The sequence below is a fragment of the Staurois parvus genome, unplaced genomic scaffold (assembly GCF_062004578.1).
Source record: "Staurois parvus isolate SC_StPar_1 unplaced genomic scaffold, SC_StPar_1.0 ptg001389l, whole genome shotgun sequence".
Classification (NCBI taxonomy): Eukaryota; Metazoa; Chordata; class Amphibia; order Anura; family Ranidae; genus Staurois; species Staurois parvus.
The window spans coordinates 23219-45476 of record NW_028319185.1 but is presented as its reverse complement, the minus strand read 5'-3'; the positions used below and the strand labels follow the sequence as shown (position 1 = coordinate 45476).

Sequence of the window (22258 nt, the reverse complement as noted above, 5' to 3'; positions counted from 1 at the left end):
CCGTCTGGCACCAACAACCATGCCACGTTCAAAGTCACTTGAATCTCCTTTCTTCCCCATTCTGATGCTCGGTTTGAACTTCAAGTCGTCTTCACCCCATCTACAATTGGTGCCATGTGATTGGCTGATTAGCAATTTGTGTTACCAATTAAAAAGTGGCCGGTGAGTGTAGATCCATAAATATAAGAAAACTGTTAAAGTAAGAACCAAGTTTTCTGAGCAGCATGTTAACATTTAATAAACCAAAAACTGCAAACATCTTCATAAATAGAAGAATTCAACATCCTTGTGCAAGTCAGCCATGCAGAGAACATCTCCGTCTATCCCACCAGCAATCAGGGAACTGCTGAGGTGCAGTCCACGTTCTGCTGAAATGGAGGTTCACCCATCATAAAACTTCCTCTTCCCCTGACGGAGAGGGTAGGAGCCCCCCCCTTTAAAAAGCATAAACAAAACCATTGGCTTTAGAAGGCTTTCCAACAGTTTTGTTCATAGGGTAGTCAATGGAGATGTCCGTTGCATAGCAGCACAAACGTCAATGTGATGCAAATGTCCTTTTTATTGGGCGGTCATTATGACCTTCTTAAATTGTGGGCTCTTTGGAAGCAAGCAAAGAATGAGGCTTCACCCCTCTGAGCACCGGTGAGGTCGCCCCACTGATAATCCTGCATTAATCGGTCATACAGAACAGCTTAGGTGAGGTCCTACAGGGAAGGCCCGTTTCCTCTACAGAGAGGGGGATGATATAAAAGCCAGAAAATACGGTGCAAAAGGTGGAAGGGTTCAGACTCTTCTTTCTTTCCTCTTCTTCCTCCCGCTCAGTGCTCCTCTCTGTGCAGCTTTCACTAGTCCTTTGAACTGGCCTTGCATCTTGGCTTTTTTCCTGCATCGAAAACAAAGTATTATTAGACATGACACCAATTCAAAAAGGTTTCAGCGGCCTTATTCACAGAATTATGCATTAGAGTTTCATTTTGACCAAACCGTCCACTGAACCCACAGATGAAATACAGATATGTGAACGTTTGGATCTGCGAATGTTTGGATCTGCCAAGATATGTCAGATTCTAATTAGGTTTGTGATTTATGCATCCCACCACACTGCCAATCCATGAAAGAATGATGCAGAAATTCATTTTTCCTTGATTGCGGCTCACTAATATATAAGAATGCCTCCAAAACCTGGTTGAGGGCCATACAAGGACATAGAAACAGGGGTCTCCAAACTATGGCCCTCCAGGTGTTGAGGAACTGCAAGTCATATGAGGTCTTGCAAGATTCTGACTGCCACAGGCAGAGGCATGATGGGACTTGTAGTATGGAGGACATGGTTTGGAGACCCCTGACATAGAATTATGCATTAGAGTTGCATTTTGACCAAACTGTCCACTGATCCCACAGATGAAATACAGATATGTGAATGTTTGGATCTGCCAAGATATGTCTGATTCTAATTAGGTTTGTGATTTATGCATCCCACCACACTGCCAATCCATGAAAGAGTGATGCAGAAATTCATTTTTCCTTGATTGCAGCTTACGAATATATAAGAATGCCTCCAAAACCTGGTTAAGGGTCATACAAGGACATAGAAACAAGGGTCTCCAAACTATGGCCCACCAGGTGTTGAGGAACTGCAAGTCCCATGAGGCCTTGCAAGATTCTGACAGCCACAGGCAAGACTTCCAGAGGCAGAGGCATGATGGGACTTGTAGTATGGAGAGCCATGGTTTGGAGACCCTGATACAGAATTATGCATTAGAGCTGAATTTTGACCAAACTGTCCACTGAACCCACAGATGAAATACAGATATGTGAATGTTTGGATCTGCCAAGATATGTCTGATCCTAATTAGGTTTGTGATTTACGTATCCAAAACCTGGTTGAGGGCCATACAAGGACATAGAAACAGGGATCTCCAAACTATGGCCCTCCAGGTGTTGAGGAACTGCAAGTCCCATGACGCCTTGCAAGATTCTGACAGCCAAAGGCAAGACTTCAAGAGGCATGATGGGACTTGTATGCATGAACATGATTTGGAGACCCCTGACACAGAATTATGCATTAGAGTTGCTTTTTGACCAAACTGTCCACTGAACCCACAGATGAAATACAGATATGTGAACGTTTGGATCTGCCAAGATATGTCTGATTCTAATTAGGTTTGTGATTTAAGCATCCCACCACACTGCCAATCAATGAAAGAGTGATGAAGAAATTAATTTTTCCTTGATTGCGGCTCACTAATATATAAGAATGCCTCCAAAACCTGGTTAAGGGCCATACAAGGACATAGAAACAAGGGTTTCCAAACTATGGCCCTCCAGGTGTTGAGGAACTGCAAGTCCCATGAGGCCTTGCAAGATTCTGACAGCCACAGGCAAGACTTCCAGAGGCAGAGGCAAGATGGGACTTGTAGTATGGAGGACATGGTTTGGAGACCCCTGAGACAGAATTATGCATTAGAGTTGCATTTTCACCAAACTGTCCACTGAACCCACAGATGAAATACAGATATGTGAACGTTTGGATCTGCCAAGATATGTCTGATTCTAATTTGGCAGTGTGGTGGGATGCATAAATCACAAACCTAATTAGAATCTGACCTATCTTGGCAGATCCAAACGATCACATATCTGTATTTCATCTGTGGGTTCAGTGGACAGTTTGGTCAAAATGCAACTTAATGCATAATTCCAGGTCAGAAGTCTCCAAACCATGGCCCTCCATACTACAAGTCCCATCAAGCCTCTGCCTCTGGGAATCTTGCAAGGCCTCATAGGACTTGCAGTTCCTCAACACCTGGAGGGCCATAGTTTGGAGACCCCAGTTTCTATGTTCTTGTATGACCCTTAACCAGGTTTTGGACGCATTCTTATATATTAGTGAGCCACAATCAAGGACAAATGAATTTCTGCATCACTCTTCCATTGATTAGCAGTGTGGTGGGATGCATAAATCACACACCCATCAATGAAACAGTGACATAGAAACAGGGGTCTCCAAACTATGGACCCCCATGAGGCCTTGCAAGATTCTGACAGCCACAGGCTAGACTTCCAGAGGCATGATGGGACTTGTAGCATGGAGGGCCATGGTTTGGAGACCCCTGACACAGAATTATGCATTAGAGTTGCATTTTGACCAAACTGTCCACTGAACCCACAGATGAAATACAGATATGTGAACGTTTGGATCTGCCAAGATATGTCAGATTCTAATTAGGTTTGCGATTTACACATCCCACCACACTGCCAATCAATAAAAGTGATGAAGAAATTCATTTTTCCTTGATTGAGGCTCACAAATATATAAGAATGCCTCCAAAACCCGGTTAAGGGCCAAAGAAACAGGGGTCTCCAAACTATCGCCCACCAGATGTTGAGGAACTGCAAGTCCCATGAGGCCTTGCAAGATTCTGCCAGCCACAGGCAAGACTTTCAGAGGCAGAGGCAGAGGCATGATGGGACTTGTAGTATGGAGGGCCATGGTTTGGAGACACCTGACACAAAGGATAGTTTTACCTTAGATGACTTCATACTATAGGAATGCCATTACCAAGCCCTTTCAGGAATGAGTGCTACCTTCCTTAACCCCTTGCCCTCCAGAGGATTCCCCCCCCCCCTTTCTGACCAGGCCATTTTGTGCGTTACAGCGCTTCGTTACTTTAACTGACAATTGCACAGTCGCGCCGCACCCAGATGAAATTTAGGTCATTTTTCCCTACAAATTGAGCTTCTTTCGGTGGCATTTGATTGCCTGTGCGCTTTTAATTTTTTGCGCTACAAGCAAAAAAAAGGCCGACAAGTTTGAGGAAAAAAAACAATATTTTGGACATTTTGCTATTAAACATCTCCAGTAAAAAATAAAAAAAAAATCAAATTGTCATAAATTTAGGCCAAAATGTATTTTGCTTCATGTCTGCTAAAAAAAAAAATAAATCCCAATCCGTGTAAATTAATTGGTTTACATGAACGTTTTAGCGTTTACAAATGACGGTATAGATAGTAGGATTTTTTTTTTTCTTCTACTAGTAATGGTGGCGATCAGTGACTTTTAGCGGGACTGCAGTGGACATTCTGACACTGGCGGGGGGTGGTGACACCAATACAGTGATTAGTGCTAAAAAAACAGCACTGACACTGTACGACACTGGGCAGGAAGGGGTTAATGTGAGGGGCGATCAAAGGGTTAACTGTGTGCTGGGAGTGTTTTACTAGGGGCCAGGGGGTGTGCTTCACTGTAATCGCACTGCTCTGGATGGCTGTGTTGCAGTGTGCCCGATCTGACAGGAGGAAGACTGTTAGTAAACAAAACAGTCCTCCTCCCGGTCAGAGATGCTTGGTAATCACCGGGCGCCGGCGGGTAATTACCCTGCAAATGTTGACACGGTTTCTCACGTTTTAATGTAAACATCCCTTGTGACAGCATTAGGCAGTGACAGGTACTCTTTTTGGAGAGATCGGGGTCTATTAGAGGTCTCCTCTACCCTTACAAGTATCTAACTATACCAAGATTGAGGTGATCAGATGCTTTACCAATTAAAAAATGGCGGTTTACATCTGGGAAACCGGAAGCAAAAATTCTCTTCACTTCCAGTTGCCTATACCATAGAGATCATGGAGGACCATCCAGTCTCTGGGTTCCTGGGGCGGGGTGGGTGGAGAGTAAAGCCTGGGAAGGCAGCAAAAGGCCTGTAAAAAGTGATCCAGAGGCGTTTTTCCAAAAGAGAGAGAATCACCGACTGAAAAGAACGATAGGCAGGCATCCTCCCGGTATACCCACCTTGGGCAGGAAGTGGTTACTTTGTTGCTATCACATAGGGGGGCCAATCCAGCATCTGAAAGCCAACAGTTGGCTTTCAACGTCTACATGCATAGTGCCCCCCCCCCCTCATCGCTGCCACCGCCGAGCCTCACACCGCTGGCAGTGAACAGGTTAACAGAAAGTCTTCCATGTCGGTCTAATGAAGGCAACCTACCGTTTTCCAGTCTAAGTGCTTCAATGGGTCACATACCTGCGGTTGAGCTTGGCTTTGTTGAGGGGGATGTAGGCGTACGGGTCATGCTTGCCTTTCTGCTTGATATCACCTTTTCCTTTCTGCAGGGAGAAAACACATGTGAAGACCACAGCAAGCCGCAGCGTTTACAGTTCTCATCTCTATTTAGTTTTTTTTTCTCTTTTTAGAACGGCGACACGTGTGCCCACCCACGGTTTATTGTGGTAGTTTCATCTAAATCACACCTCCAGGATCCAACATCATTAAAAAATAAAAAATCAATTGCCCAGTGCATAAAAAATAATAATAAAAACACACACACAATATAATTATGAGGTCCACCATGCTAGTACCGGGTTGGACCTCCTTTTGCCTTCATTCTTCGTGGCATAGATTCCATAAGGTGTTGGAAACGTTCCTCAGAGGTTTTGGTCCATATTGACATGATGGCATTGTGCTGTTTATTACCGAGTGACAAGTACATAAAACCTTTGGAGATGCTCAATGTCTTCTACACCAACGGTTCCCAACCTCAAACTTCAAGAACCCCCTCTCTACAGGTCGTGTTTTAAGAATTTAATAAACACCAAGCTGTTGACATTGACTTCAAAAACAATCGAGGCGAAGGAAATCTTGAAAACATGACCTGTTGGTGGAACTTGGAGACTGATGCTGGGAACCACTGGTCTACAAAATGCTAGAAAAGCTGTAACCAAACAGGGGATGACACTTCTCTTTGTACAGTGCAGTCAGCCAACAGGAGAAATGTTATGGTGGCCTCAACACCTGGAGTTCATCTCATCTCACAGGGTTAGGAAAACTTCTTGATTATTTACCTTTGATTTGTAATTCCCTCCAAAGTCTGGCTTTTTGTGAATAGGTCGGTGTATTCCAGAGCCGCCAGCTGTCAGGGAACAAAGAAGATGGAGGAACGTGAGTTACCAAAGTAGAATTCCAGGCTCTACGTAACTAGGCCTAAAACTGCTCCCAACCACCTTCTAACTCCAATACGAACTACCCTGAAGATGGCTTATACTTACCTATTCTCAGGGTACTCCAGCCTGAATTATTAAAGGCTGCCCCCCCAGCATAGGGGTTTAGGTACAGTTCCCAAGGTTTTTCTGAGGTTGCGCCAATCTAGATGCACCACTTGTATTTGAAGACAGTGAAGAGTTAATTGAATATTCCGAAGGGAAAATAAAGTAGGTAAGTGAAGAGTGATTTCTCCGAAGGGGAGAAGATGTCCATCACCTTAGCACACTAGCAAAAAACTGAGGACTCCTGCAGTAGGGTAGGGTTGGGGGGGAAAGGGGTATGTCCACCTTAGGACACTAGCAAAAAACTGAGGGCTCCTGCAGTAGGGTAGGGTTAGAGGGGAGAAGATGTCCACCTTAGGACACTCGCAAAAAACTGAGGACTCATGCAGTAGGGTAGGGTCAGAGGGGAGAAGATGTCCACCTTAGGACACCAGCAAAAAACTGAGGACTCCTGCAGTAGGGTAGGGTTAGAGGGGAGAAGATGTCCACCTTAGGACACCAGCAAAAAACTGAGGACTCCTGCAGTAGGGTAGGGTTAGAGGGGAGAAGATGTCCACCTTAGGACACTAGCAAAAAACTGAGGACTCATGCAGTAGGGTAGGGTCAGAGGGGAGAAGATGTCCACCTTAGGACACTAGCAAAAAACTGAGGATTCATGCAGTAGGGTAGGGTCAGAGGGGAGAAGATGTCCACCTTAGGACACTAGCAAAAAACTGAGGATTCATGCAGTACGGTAGGGTCAGAGGAGAGAAGATGTCCACCTTAGGACACTAGCAAAAAACTGAGGACTCATGCAGTAGGGTAGGGATAGAGGGGAGAAGATGTCCACCTTAGGACACTAGCAAAAAACTGGGGACTCCTGCAGTAGGGTAGGGTTAGAGGGGAGAAGATGTCCACCTTAGGACACTAGCAAAAAACTGAGGACTCCTGCAGTACGGTCCACCTTAGGACACTAGCAAAAAACTGAGGACTCCTGCAGTAGGGTAGGGTTAGAGGGGAGAAGATGTCCACCTTAGGACACTAGCAAATAACTGAGGACTCCTGCAGTAGGGTAGGGTTAGAGGGGGGTAGATGTCCATGGAAGAAGTCATCAAAAGCTTGCCATCGTTCAATCACCTGAAGGTACCAGCCTACAGCCCAGGGTCTATGAATACTAAGCCTGTGTCCTATAGATATAGATTTTTGTCTTCACCGTAAAAACCCTTTTCTATGATTTTTGCGCTCAACGTAAAAACCCTTTTCTATGATTTTTCTACTCACCGTAAAAACCCTTTTCTATGATTTTTCTGCTCACCGTAAAAACCCTTTTCTATGATTTTTGCGCTCACCGTAAAAACCCTTTTCTATGATTTTTCTGCTCACCGTAAAAACCCTTTTCTATGATTTTTGCGCTCACTGTAAAAACCCTTTTCTATGATTTTTGCGCTCACCGTAAAAACCCTTTTCTATGATTTTTCTGCTCACCGTAAAAACCCTTTTCTATGATTTTTCTACTCACCGTAAAAACCCTTTTCTATGATTTTTGCCCTCAACGTAAAAACCCTTTTCTATGATTTTTGGGCTCACTGTAAAAACCCTTTTCTAGGATTTTTCCGTTCACTGTAAAAACCCTTTTCTATGATTTTTCTGCTCACCGTAAAAACCCTTTTCTATGATTTTTCTGCTCACCATAAAAACCCTTTTCTATGATTTTTCTGCTCACCGTAAAAACCCTTTTCTATGATTTTTGCCCTCAACGTAAAAACCCTTTTCTAGGATTTTTGCGTTCACCGTAAAAACCCTTTTCTATGATTTTTCTACTCACCGTAAAAACCCTTTTCTATGATTTTTCTGCTCACCGTAAAAACCCTTTTCTATGATTTTTCTGCTCACCGTAAAAACCCTTTTCTATGATTTTTGCCCTCAACGTAAAAACCCTTTTCTATGATTTTTGGGCTCACTGTAAAAACCCTTTTCTATGATTTTTCTGCTCTCCGTAAAAACCCTTTTCTATGATTTTTGCGCTCACCGTAAAAACCCTTTTCTAGGATTTTTCCGTTCACCGTAAAAACCCTTTTCTATGATTTTTCTACTCACTGTAAAAACCCTTTTCTATGATTTTTCTGCTCACCGTAAAAACCCTTTTCTATGATTTTTCTGCTCACCGTAAAAACCCTTTTCTATGATTTTTCTGCTCACCGTAAAAACCCTTTTCTATGATTTTTGCCCTCAACGTAAAAACCCTTTTCTAGGATTTTTGCGTTCACCGTAAAAACCCTTTTCTATGATTTTTGCGCTCACCGTAAAAACCCTTTTCTATGATTTTTGGGCTCACCGTAAAAACCCTTTTCTATGATTTTTGCGCTCACCGTAAAAACCCTTTTCTATGATTTTTGCGCTCACCGTAAAAACCCTTTTCTAGGATTTTTCCGTTCACCGTAAAAACCCTTTTCTATGATTTTTGCCCTCAACGTAAAAACCCTTTTCTAGGATTTTTGCGTTCACCGTAAAAACCCTTTTCTATGATTTTTGCGCTCACCGTAAAAACCCTTTTCTATGATTTTTGCGCTCACCGTAAAAACCCTTTTCTATGATTTTTGCGCTCACCGTAAAAACCCTTTTCTATGATTTTTGCGCTCACCGTAAAAACCCTTTTCTATGATTTTTCTACTCACCGTAAAAACCCTTTTCTATGATTTTTCTGCTCACCGTAAAAACCCTTTTCTATGATTTTTCTGCTCACCGTAAAAACCCTTTTCTATGATTTTTGCCCTCAACGTAAAAACCCTTTTCTATGATTTTTGGGCTCACTGTAAAAACCCTTTTCTATGATTTTTGGGCTCACTGTAAAAACCCTTTTCTATGATTTTTGGGCTCACCGTAAAAACCCTTTTCTATGATTTTTGCCCTCAACGTAAAAACCCTTTTCTATGATTTTTGGGCTCTCCGTAAAAACCCTTTTCTATGATTTTTGCGCTCAGCGTAAAAACCCTTTTCTATGATTTTTGCGCTCAGCGTAAAAACCCTTTTCTATGATTTTTGCGCTCACCGTAAAAACCCTTTTCTATGATTTTTGCGCTCACCGTAAAAACCCTTTTCTATGATTTTTGCGCTCACCGTAAAAACCCTTTTCTATGATTTTTGCGCTCACCGTAAAAACCCTTTTCTATGATTTTTCTACTCACCGTAAAAACCCTTTTCTATGATTTTTCTGCTCTCCGTAAAAACCCTTTTCTATGATTTTTGCGCTCACCGTAAAAACCCTTTTCTAGGATTTTTGCGTTCACCGTAAAAACCCTTTTCTATGATTTTTGCGCTCACCGTAAAAACCCTTTTCTATATTTGCGCTCACCGTAAAAACCCTTTTCTATGATATTTGCGCTCACCGTAATAATCCTTTTCTATGATTTTTGCGCTCACCGTAATAATCCTTTTCTATGATTTTTGCGCTCACCGTAAAAACCCTTTTCTTTGATTTTTGGGCTCACCGTAAAAACCCTTTTCTTTGATTTTTGGGCTCACCGTAAAAACCCTTTTCTATGATTTTTGCGCTCACCGTAAAAACCCTTTTCTATGATTTTTCTGCTCACCGTAAAAACCCTTTTCTATGATTTTTCTGCTCACCGTAAAAACCCTTTTCTATGATTTTTGCCCTCACCGTAAAAACCCTTTTCTATGATTTTTGCCCTCACCGTAAAAACCCTTTTCTATGATTTTTGCCCTCACCATAAAAACCCTTTTCTATGATTTTTGCCCTCACCGTAAAAACCCTTTTCTATGATTTTTGCCCTCAACGTAAAAACCCTTTTCTATGATTTTTGGGCTCACTGTAAAAACCCTTTTCTATGATTTATATATATATACATACACACACACAAACACATATATACAAATGTATATATATAAAATTTTTTAATTTGAACAAAAAATTGCGCAAAACGCGCCATTCGCACGTTTCTATTCTTTTCTAAGGGAATAAAAACGTGCAAATTTGCCCAATTTGAACCACAAAGGTAGCTCCAACACTTTTTTGAGCTTCAGGCGACTTGAAGTGGAGATGTGAACCATCTCCATAGAGTAATATTCATTTTTTTCCCCCTGAGTATTTTTAAGCTTCGAGCTACAAAACGTTTTAGGTGTGAATGGGGCCTTAAGGTGACTTTGGTCCCTCCAGGCCATCCTTCCCTTTGGTCGCTGACCCTCACCCACTGGCTGGGTGTTGGGAGAGCCCAAGGCCTGACCCTCTTACCTTTAGTCGTAACTATGCCGGAGTAGCAACATGTCTGATTCTAGATGCAGAGGGGACAGTCCCACTACACTGAGTGCCCCCAAGTTCACTAATGGTTCAAGGGCTGCTTATTGATGGTGTCACCATCTGCAGCCATGTTGTCTTCTAATGCGAGTCTCTCTGCCCCTTGGAGTCCTTCATAGCTCCATTGGATGTCGTTGGGTCTTCTGTCCTCCTCATGCAAGACCTTGTGACCCAGATGACCCCGTTGTTTCCAGATTCTGATCACAGGGGCCACAAATGCGCTATAGCGCCCCCACCTGCAGATCCTGTTCTCTGATCTACCCATGGCCATAGCAGCTTCGGAGCCATCAGCTGCAGAGACTCTGTCCAGTACGGATAAGCCGACCCCCGAGGAGCCGCAGCCCACCACTATTACCGCCCGCTGGGCAGAAAATCACCTTTATATTGTGATCTCTTCTCTACGGCCTCGTCGTCGTCATTCTCCTCCCGGAAACGCTTCTTCTGAGCCTTCTTCTGCAGGAAGCAAAAAAGAGAAACATTATTTTACAATGTAGGCAACAAGTTATGGAACAACAAATTACATTTTTTTTTTCAGGCAAATGTTATATTTTAACCATTTCCCGTCTGGCCCATGTATATAAACGGCCGGACGGGAGCAGTGCAGGGGCGGGTGGCCGTTTATAAACATCCTCCCCGCCTGTGCACGCTCCCTGGGAGCACGTGGCACCGCGAACCGGTGCCTGCTGTGTCCTCCAGACACAGTAGAACACCGATCTTTGTACGGGACCTCTGTGTGAGGTCCCGGTCATGTGATCACTGAAGATGGCCGCCGGCCTACCACGTGGCCTGCGCGGCGTGACGTCACCAACCGGGCTCCTCGCTAACGCGTTTTGTGCCCGTGCACGTTATCACATGGCAGGCCGCACAGCCATCTTAACTATTGTCCAACTAATGTGAGTGCTATTTTACCTGAATATATTTTGATTTTTTTTTCAATAAAACGTACTACACTATTAGTATTTTTTGCTTGGGCTCGGTTTATTGCGAGCCCCGCCCCCTTTAAGGTGGATGTGGATTCTTTTCCTGCTCCATGCCTATTACTGAGAGTGATCCCCCTGCTGGTTGAATCTGACACCTGTAACCTGGAGAGTGATCCCCCTGCTGGTTGAATCTGACACCTGTAACCTGGAGAGTGATCCCCCTGCTGGTTGAATCTGACACCTGTAACCTGGAGAGTGATCCCCCTGCTGGTTGAATCGGACACCTGTAACCTGGAGAGTGATCCCCCTGCTGGTTGAATCTGACACCTGTAACCTGGAGAGTGATCCCCCTGCTGGCTGAATCTGACACCTGTAACCTGGAGAGTGATCCCCCTGCTTGTTGAATCTGACACCTGTAACCTGGAGAGTGATCCCCCTGCTGGTTGAATCTGACACCTGTAACCTGGAGAGTGATCCCCCTGCTGGTTGAATCTGACACCTGTAACCTGGAGAGTGATCCCCCTGCTGGTTGAATCTGACACCTGTAACCTGGAGAGTGATCCCCCTGCTGGTTGAATCTGACACCTGTAACCTGGAGAGTGATCCCCCTGCTGGTTGAATCGGACACCTGTAACCTGGAGAGTGATCCCCCTGCTGGTTGAATCTGACACCTGTAACCTGGAGAGTGATCCCCCTGCTGGTTGAATCTGACACCTGTAACCTGGAGAGTGATCCCCCTGCTGGTTGAATCTGACACCTGTAACCTGGAGAGTGATCCCCCTGCTGGTTGAATCGGACACCTGTAACCTGGAGAGTGATCCCCCTGCTGGTTGAATCTGACACCTGTAACCTGGAGAGTGATCCCCCTGCTGGATGGATGAGTGCTCCTGATCCCTGGAGAGTGATGACCATTTGATTTCCTGTCTTTCTGTTGGTTTGCCAGACGATCCTTTGATTCTCACTTTTCCCCCCCTTTTTTTTTTTTTAGCTTTTTTCCCCCTCTTTGTTTACCTGGTGATCTGGCCAGTAACACACCTCCTGTATTACAGCGCCCCCATTCTGGATGAAGGAGCACGGGAGGCACAGCAGACAGCAGCACTGAGGGTCTGGTGTAAGGGGAGTGTTGGATGTACTAGCAGATTTAAATACACTAACAAACTGAAGCCAAACCTCAGCTCACACTTTATAAGCAGTTACAGCAAGCAGGTTTTTTTTTTTTCTTAACTTTTGGGATAAAGTTAATTAATAAATAAAAAATGATCATTGTAAGCACCCCTGCCAGTGGTAAATGGTTTGTCTCATCCCTCTAACTGCTGGAGAGCTTGTTCTTTTGAAAAACAACAGACGTACTGGCTGGATCAGATGAAAATAAAAAACAGAAAAAAAAGAGAAAAGAAAGAAAAAAAGAGAAAAGAAAGAAAAAAAGAGAAAAGAAAGAAAAAAAGAAAAGAAAAAAAAAAAGGAAAAGAAAGAATAAAAAAAGAAGAAAAAAAAAGAGAAAAGAAAGAAGAAAAAAAACAAAACACAGATAAAAGAAAACTAATGCAGCCGTCTCATCTAAGAATTGGTAAGCTACATAATATTAAATGTTTGTTTTTGGGTTTAATACCGCTTTAACGTCTTGGCACCGGCAGTATGCATATCATGAGACCGCCGTGATGGCCAATCACAGCCGTCACATGACCTGATTGGCTTTTAGAACCCTTAAACGGCTGGGAGGCGAATGGCGACAAAGGGTTAAAGTAGAATTTCAGGCTAATCTTAAAAACACCCCCCCCCCTCCTTTTAACACCTATACTAACCTGTGTGGGGGGGGAGTAAAGGAGTACCTATTTACCAGCCGTTCTGCTCCAGTCATGTGATCCCGTGTCAGCCAGCGGCGCCTGCAGGGGAGGCGCTGTGACAATGCCTGAGCGGTGAAATTGCCCATAGGCTTTAATAGCTCATTTGTTGTCGCCACTCCCTCCTCTCCCCTGCAGCTGGTGCCGACTGACACAGGGAAGCCGATCACATGACCAGAGCGGAGCAAAAAAAAAAAATCAAAACATGTCATAATTACTTGCTCTGTGTAATGGTTTAGCACAGAGCACCCCCAGTACTCTTCCCGGGTCCTCCGCTGGCGCTCCTCCCTCCCTGCTGAGTGCCCCCATATCAAGCTTTTACATAATGCGGAGGCAGGAGCGGACTGACCATTCGAGCACTCGGACATTGACCAAGGGCCCGGGGTCAGTAGGGGGCTCCATGAAATGCCCCGGTACCTTTTAGGTAGGCTTTTTTTTTTGAGTGTGGGCAAGGACATAAGGGCCCCATGACCCCCTATTGCCCGGGGGCCCCATGAGTTGTCAGTCTAATCCGGAGGATTAACCCCTTAGGTTCCACAGTGAGTATAACCAGCATGCTTTGCTGCATCTACAGACTGATTGTACTGTTGGGGGTTTAGGAACACGAAGTGTAACAAATATGCAAAAAACTAAATTTAAAAAAAAAAAAAAAGGGGGGGGGGCAAATACTTTTTCACAGCACTGTAGCCACTCCATACAGTATATACGGAGAAGAATACAGATCATCTGTAGAACATTCCGGACCACTAATGGCAGAACACGGATATAAGGGGAAGACATTCCTGATAGCAGCAACGAGGAGGAGAATTGTCAAGGTAGTGATCCTCCCGAGCGCCATCCTTTGTATTCCTATAATTGCAAATTACCGCCACTCAACAAAAAGCGTTCTGCAGAACAATGGCGCGCGTCAAACCCAAGCGATCTTTATTTACGGAAGCGTGTCAGCTGAGAAAACTATTTATTACACTCTAGGTACTTCTTAAGGTAAACATGAAATATTATGAATATATGTGCAGCACTTCACCAAGCTGGCTTGCTGCCTGTGAACGGATCAGGGTGGATAAAAATCGAGGATTTAAAAATTTTTTTTAAAAAAATTATAAAAAAAAAAAAAAAAATCTGATTTTTTAAAATTTAAATCAGATTTTTTTGATTTTCATCAGAAACAATTGAGTACTGTACGTGATACTTTTTTTTATTTGCACTAACATACAGTTGCAAGAAAAAGTATGTGAACCCCTTGGAATTACGTGGAGTTTTGCATGAATTGGGCATAAAATGTGCTCTGAAGGTCATCTAAGTCACAACAATAGAAGAACACAGTCTGCTGAACATAATACTACACAAACATTAGATGTTACCATGGTTTCATTGCACATAACATGTAAACATTCACAGTGCAGGGAGGAAAAAGTATGTGAGGCCCTAACTTAATGACGTCTCCCAGAGCTAATTGGAGCCAGGAGTGAGCCAACCTTGACTCCAATCAGTGTGATGATATTAGATGTGTTGCTGACACCTGTTTTGGGTTTACTGGTTTCAAGAAGCACTGTCTGATGTGAACCATGCCTCACAGAAAAGAGCTCTCACAAGACCTACCATCAAGAATTGTTGACTTGCATGAAGCTGGAAAGGGTTACAAAAGTATCTCCTTGAGCCTTGATGCTCCTGTGTCCACGGTAAGACAGACTGTCTACAAATGGAGAAAGTTTAGCACTGTTGCTACTCTCCCTAGGCGTGGTCGTCCTGTAAAAATGACTGCAAGAGCACAGCGCAGAATGCTGCATGAGGTAAAGAAGAATCCCAGAGTGTCAGCTAAAGACCTACAGAAATCTCTGGCACATGCTAACATTTTTGTTGACACATCTACAATAAGGAAAACATTAAACAAGAATGGAGTACATGGGAGGACACCACGGAGGAAGCCATTGCTGTCCAAAAAGAAGATTGCAGCACGTTTGAAGTTTACAAAAGAGCACCTGGATGTTCCACAGCACTACTGGCAGAATATACTGTGGACAGATGAAACCAAGATTGAGTTGTTTGGGAAGAACACACAACACTATGTGTGGAGAAAAAAAGGCACAGCACACCAACATCAAAACCTCATCCCCACTGTGAAACATGGCGGAGGGAGCATCATGGTTTGGGGCTGCTTTGATGCCTCAGGGCTGGACGGATTGTTGTCATTGATGGGAAAATTAATTCCAGAGTTTATCAAGACATTTTGCAGGAAAACGTACGACCATCTGTCCGCCAACTGAAGCTCCGCAGAGGATGGGTGATGCAACAGGACAATGACCCAAAGCATACAAGTCATTCAACAGCACAGAATACGCCTTCTGGAATGGCCCAGTCAGAGTCCTGACCTCAACCCGATTGAAATGCTGTGGCATGACCTTAAGAGAGCGATTCACACCAGACATCCCAAGAATATTGCTACACTGAAACAGTTTTGTGAAGAGGAGTGGTCCAAAATGACTCCAGATCGTTGTGCAGGTCTGATCTGCAACTACAGGAAACGTTTGGTTGAAGTTATTGCCTCCAAAGGAGGGTCAACCAGTTATTAAGTCCAAAGGTTCACATACTTTTTCCTCCCTGCACTGTGAATGTTTACATGTTATGTGCAATTAAACCATGGCAACATCTAATGTTTGTGTAGTATTATGTTCAGCAGACTGTGTTCTTCTATTGTTGTGACTTAGATGACGTTCAGAGCACATTTTATGCCCAATTCATGCAAAACTCAACGTAATCCCAAGGGGTTCACATACTTTTGCTTGCAACTGTACAATTTTGAGGACAAGCCTTCGGAGAGTGTCCCCTTCTTCGAGGTCCAAGCAGTACTATGATTTGCATCAAATTTATTTTAACCACTTCCCATCCGGCCCATGTGCATAAACGGCCGGACGGGAGCAGTGCAGGAGTGGGTGGCCATTTATAATTGTCCTCCTGCATTTCCTGCCTGTGCGCGGCACCGCAAACTGGTGCCCGCTGTATCCTCCGGAACACCGACTGCTGTACAGGACCCTCTGTGTGAGGTACCCATCATGTAATCACTGATTGGCTGATCAGTGATCACATGAATAGTAGTAAGCAAGATGTCACTTCCTGACATCATTGCTTACTATGTGTGAAATCTGTGAATGATCACAGAGGTCACATGGTACAGGGTCATTCACAACAGCCTTGTACCATGTGACAAGCTGTGACCAATCACAGCTCTCACAGTATTTCTCAATGGCTGCAAGAATGCAGACAGAGAGAAGGAGAAATGATTGTTTTTACAGCCTTTATGGGTGTAAAAGTAATCAGTGTGAACAAAAAAAAAATCTTCACCCCCACAAGTAGTACAGTGTCACCATAGTGTCCGGACTGGAAGGGGGGGTGAAAGTGTCCGGACTGGAAGGGGGGGTGAAAGTGTCCGGACTGGAAGGGGTCTAAAAAAAAATGCTAAAAAATTCATATGGGTACAGTGTTGCATTAACGCGCAATTGTCATTCAAAGTGTGATAGCGCTGAAAGCTGAAAATTGGCCTGGGGGGAAAGTGTCCGGACTGGAAGGGGGGAAAGTGTCTGGACTGGAAGGGGGGTGAAAGTGTCCGGACTGGAAGGGGGGTGAAAGTGTCCGGACTGGAAGGGGGGGAAAGTGCTCGGACTGGAAGGGGGGGAAAGTGCCCGGACTGGAAGGGGGGGAAAGTGCCCGGACTGGAAGGGGGGGAAAGTGCCCGGACTGGAAGGGGGTGAAAGTGCCCGGACTGGAAGGGGGGGAAAGTGTCCGGACTGGAAGGGGGGGAAAGTGTCCGGACTGGAAGGGGGTGAAAGTGTCCGGACTGGAAGTGGTTAATAAAGTGCTTTTTGGAGTAAAAATCTGTCAAAAGATAATTTTCTATTGACGATACATTATTTATTTAGTTTTTTATGATATGAGATGGATCTCAGCCGTGTAGCAGGAAGCGCTATATTCCTCAATATTTAAATTTTTTGGTGAACTCATTCGATGAATCGGAGCTCCGCCAGCCGAGATCACACGCAGCGCAGACACATCACACCATGTCACAGTAACCAAGAGAGAAAAAACATAAAACCAAAGAATGTGAGCCGTTCTCCAGCTCGGTGTGATGATCCTGAAGTCAGTTGTGATGTCGCTGCTTTACTAACCTGACAGCTTATTATTCTAAAAAAAGAAACCTTCATTTGGTTTGCAAACATTAAAGATTCGAACTACCAGCGAGAACGAGTCGGATTACATTTAACCCCTCGCCTGCCGGGCACAGTCCCCCCTTCCTGCCTACCAGACACTTCTACCCCCTTCCTGCCCACCGGGCACTTCTGCCCCCTTCCTGCCTAACGGGCACTTCTGCCCCCTTCCTGCCCACCGGGCACTTCTACCCCCTTTCTGCCTACCGGGCACTGTCACCCCCTTCCTGCCTACCGGGCACTTCTACCCCCTTCCCGCCTACAGGGCACTTCTACGCCCTTCCCGCCCACCAGGCACTTCTACGCCCTTCCCGCCCACCGGGCACTTCTACGCCCTTCCCGCCCACCGGGCACTTCTACGCCCTTCCCGCCCACCGGGCACTTCTACGCCCTTCCCGCCCACCGGGCACTTCTACGCCCTTTCTGCCTACCGGGCACTTCTACCCCCTTCCCGCCTACCGGGCACTTCTACCCCCTTCCCGCCTACCGGGCTCTTCTACCCCCTTCCCGCCTACAGGGCTCTTCTACCCCCTTCCCGCCTACAGGGCACTTCTACCCCCTTCCCGCCTACAGGGCACTTCTACCCCCTTCCCGCCTACAGGGCACTTCTACCCCCTTCCCGCCTACAGGGCACTTCTACCCCCTTCCCGCCTACAGGGCACTTCTACCCCCTTCCCGCCTACAGGGCACTTCTACCCCCTTCCCGCCTACAGGGCACTTCTACCCCCTTCCCGCCTACAGGGCACTTCTACCCCCTTCCCGCCTACAGGGCACTTCTACCCCCTTCCCGCCTACAGGGCACTTCTACCCCCTTCCCGCCTACAGGGCACTTCTACCCCCTTCCCGCCCACCGGGCACTTCTACCCCCTTCCCGCCCACCGGGCACTTCTACCCCCTTCCCGCCCACCGGGCACTTCTACCCCCTTCCCGCCCACCGGGCACTTCTACCCCCTTCCCGCCCACCGGGCACTTCTACCCCCTTCCCGCCTACCGGGCACTTCTACCCCCTTCCCGCCTACCGGGCACTTCTACCCCCTTCCCGCCTACCGGGCACTTCTACCCCCTTCCCGCCTACAGGGCACTTCTACCCCCTTCCCGCCTACAGGGCACTTCTACCTCCTTCCCGCCTACAGGGCACTTCTACCTCCTTCCCGCCCACCGGCACTTCTACCCCCTTCCCGCCTACCGGACACTGTCACCCCCTTCCCGCCTTCCGGGCACTTCTACCCCCCTCCTGCCTACCGGACACTTCTACCCCATTCCTGCCTACCGGGCACTTCTACCCCCTTCCTGCCTTCCGGGCACTTCTACCCCCTTCCTGCTTTCCGGGCACTGTCACCCCATTCCTGCCTACCGGGCACTTCTACCCCCTTCCTGCCTCCCGGGCACTTCTACCCCCTTCCTGCCTACAGGGCACTTCTACCCCCTTCCTGCCTACCGGGACACTTCTACCCCCTTCCTGCCTACCGGGACACTTCTACCCCCTTCCTGCCTACCGGGACACTTCTACCCCCTTCCTGCCTACCGGGACACTTCTACCCCCTTCCTGCCTACCGGGACACTTCTACCCCCTTCCTGCCTACCGGGCACTTCTACCCCCTTCCTGCCTACAGGGCACTTCTACCCCCTTCCTGCCTACAGGGCACTTCTACCCCCTTCCCGCCTACAGGGCACTTCTACCAACTTCCCGCCTACAGGGCACTTCTACCCCCTTCCCGCCTACCGGGCACTGTCACCCCCTTCCCGCCTTCCGGGCACTTCTACCCCCTTTCTGCCTTCCGGGCACTTCTACCCCCTTTCTGCCTTCCGGGCACTGTCACCCCATTCCTGCCTTCCGGGCACTTCTACCCTCTTCCCGCCTACCGGGCACCTCTACCCCTTCCCGCCTACCGGGCACCTCTACCCCCTTCCTGCCTTCCGGGCACTTCTACCCCATTCCTGCCTTCCGGGCACTTCTACCCCCTTTCTGCCTTCCGGGCACTTCTACCCCCTTTCTGCCTTCCGGGCACTGTCACCCCATTCCTGCCTTCCGGGCACTTCTACCCTCTTCCTGCCTACCGGGCACTTCTACCCCCTTCCTGCCTACAGGGCACTTCTACCCCCTTCCTGCCTACAGGGCACTTCTACCCCCTTCCCGCCTACAGGGCACTTCTACCAACTTCCCGCCTACAGGGCACTTCTACCCCCTTCCTGCCTACCGGGCACTGTCACCCCCTTCCCGCCTTCCGGGCACCTCTACCCCTTCCCGCCTACCGGGCACCTCTACCCCTTCCGCCTACCGGGCACCTCTACCCCCTTCCTGCCTTCCGGGCACTTCTACCCCATTCCTGCCTTCCGGGCACTTCTACCCCCTTTCTGCCTTCCGGGCCACTTCTACCCCCTTTCTGCCTTCCGGGCACTGTCACCCCATTCCTGCCTTCCGGGCACTTCTACCCTCTTCCTGCCTACCGGGCACTTCTACCCCCTTCCTGCCTACAGGGCACTTCTACCCCTTCCTGCCTACAGGGCACTTCTACCCCCTTCCTGCCTACCGGGCACTTCTACCCCCTTCCTGCCTACAGGGCACTTCTACCCCCTTCCTGCCTACAGGACACTTCTACCCCCTTCCTGCCTACAGGACACTTCTACCCCCTTCCTGCCTACAGGACACTTCTACCCCCTTCCTGCCTACAGGGCACTTCTACCCCCTTCCCGCCTACAGGGCACTTCTACCAACTTCCCGCCTACAGGGCACTTCTACCCCCTTCCCGCCTACCGGGCACTGTCACCCCCTTCCCGCCTTCCGGGCACCTCTACCCCTTCCCGCCTACCGGGCACCTCTACCCTTCCCGCCTACCGGGCACCTCTACCCCCTTCCTGCCTTCCGGGCACTTCTACCCCATTCCTGCCTTCCGGGCACTTCTACCCCCTTTCTGCCTTCCGGGCACTTCTACCCCCTTTCTGCCTTCCGGGCACTGTCACCCCATTCCTGCCTTCCGGGCACTTCTACCCTCTTCCTGCCTACCGGGCACTTCTACCCCCTTCCTGCCTACAGGGCACTTCTACCCCTTCCTGCCTACAGGGCACTTCTACCCCCTTCCTGCCTACCGGGCACTTCTACCCCCTTCCTGCCTACAGGGCACTTCTACCCCCTTCCTGCCTACAGGACACTTCTACCCCCTTCCTGCCTACAGGACACTTCTACCCCCTTCCTGCCTACAGGACACTTCTACCCCCTTCCTGCCTACAGGGCACTTCTACCCCCTTCCCGCCTACAGGGCACTTCTACCAACTTCCCGCCTACAGGGCACTTCTACCCCCTTCCCGCCTACCGGGCACTGTCACCCCCCTTCCCGCCTTCCGGGCACCTCTACCCCTTCCCGCCTACCGGGCACCTCTACCCCTTCCCGCCTACCGGGCACCTCTACCCCCTTCCTGCCTTCCGGGCACTTCTACCCCATTCCTGCCTTCCGGGCACTTCTACCCCCTTTCTGCCTTCCGGGCACTTCTACCCCCTTTCTGCCTTCCGGGCACTGTCACCCCATTCCTGCCTTCCGGGCACTTCTACCCTCTTCCTGCCTACGGGCACTTCTACCCCCTTCCTGCCTACAGGGCACTTCTACCCCCTTCCTGCCTACCGGGCACTTCTACCCTCTTCCTGCCTACCGGGCACTTCTACCCTCTTCCTGCCTACCGGGCACTTCTACCCCCTTCCTGCCTACAGGGCACTTCTACCCCCTTCCTGCCTACAGGACACTTCTACCCCCTTCCTGCCTACAGGGCACTTCTACCCCCTTCCTGCCTACAGGGCACTTCTACCCCCTTCCTGCCTACAGGGCACTTCTACCAACACATTCTTTGGTTTTATGTTTTTTCTCTCTTGGTTACTGTGACATGGTGTGATGTGTCTGCGCTGCGTGTGATCTCGGCTGGCGGAGCTCCGATTCATCGAATGAGTTCACCAAAAAATTTAAATATTGAGGAATATAGCGCCTCCTGCTACACGGCTGAGATCCATCTCATATCATAAAAAACTAAATAAATAATGTATCGTCAATAGAAAATTATCTTTCGACAGATTTTTACTCCAAAAAGCACTTTATTAACCACTTCCAGTCCGGACACTTTCACCCCCCTTCCAGTCCGGGCACTGTCACCCCCTTCCTGCCTTCCGGGCACTTCTACCCTTTTCCTGCCTTCCGGGCACTGTCACCCCCGTCTTGCCCAGGCCAATTTTCAGCTTTCAGCACCGTCGCATTTAGAATGACAGTTGCGCGGTCATGCAACATTGTACCCATAGGGAATTTTTATCAATTTTTTCACACAAACAGAGCTTCCTTTTGGTGGTATGTACTCACTGCTGGGGGTTTTATTTTTTGCACTATAAACAAAAAAAGAGCAAGAAATTTGAAAAAAAAAAAAAAGTTTTTCTTTGTTTCGATTATAAAATTTTGCAAACAGGTAATTTTTCTCCTTCACTGATGTGCGTTGATGAGGCGGCACTGATGGGCACTGTAGGGCGGCACTGATGGGCTGCTGCTGATAGTCGGCACTGATGGCACTGACTGGTAGCACGTCTGAGCTCCACTGATGGGCACTGGTGGGTGGCACTGCTGGGAACTGAAGAGCACAGGTGGGTGGCACTGCTGGGAACTGATGGGCACAGGTGGGTGGCACTGTTGGGAACTGATGGGCACAGGTGGGTGGCACTGCTGGGAACTGATGGGCACAGGTGGGTGGCACTGTTGGGAACTGATGGGCACAGGTGGGTGGCACTGTTGGGAACTGATGGGCACAGGTGGGTGGCACTGCTGGGCACAGGTGGGTGGCACTGCTGGGAACTGATGGGCACAGGTGGGTGGCACTGTTGGGAACTGATGGGCACAGGTGGGTGGCACTGCTGGGCACAGGTGGGTGGCACTGCTGGGAACTGATGGGCACAGGTGGGTGGCACTGTTGGGAACTGATGGGCACAGGTGGGTGGCACTGCT

At 47.8% G+C, this 22258-nt stretch overlaps 1 protein-coding gene across 1 annotated transcript in view; it reads right to left on the bottom strand.

Annotated features, from left to right (window-relative positions):
• Positions 1 to 211: 211 nt before the first annotated feature.
• LOC149436254 (RRP12-like protein) overlaps positions 212 to 22258 on the bottom strand; it is a 45259-nt gene continuing 23212 nt past the window's right edge. The window contains exons 5-8 of the mRNA XM_089661809.1: positions 10706 to 10781; positions 5837 to 5904; positions 5019 to 5101; positions 212 to 883 (exon numbers count right to left, since the gene is read on the bottom strand). Coding sequence (XP_089517935.1) covers positions 784 to 883; positions 5019 to 5101; positions 5837 to 5904; positions 10706 to 10781 — 327 coding nt within the window. The 3' untranslated portion in view covers positions 212 to 783. The remainder of the gene's footprint in view (positions 884 to 5018; positions 5102 to 5836; positions 5905 to 10705; positions 10782 to 22258) is intronic.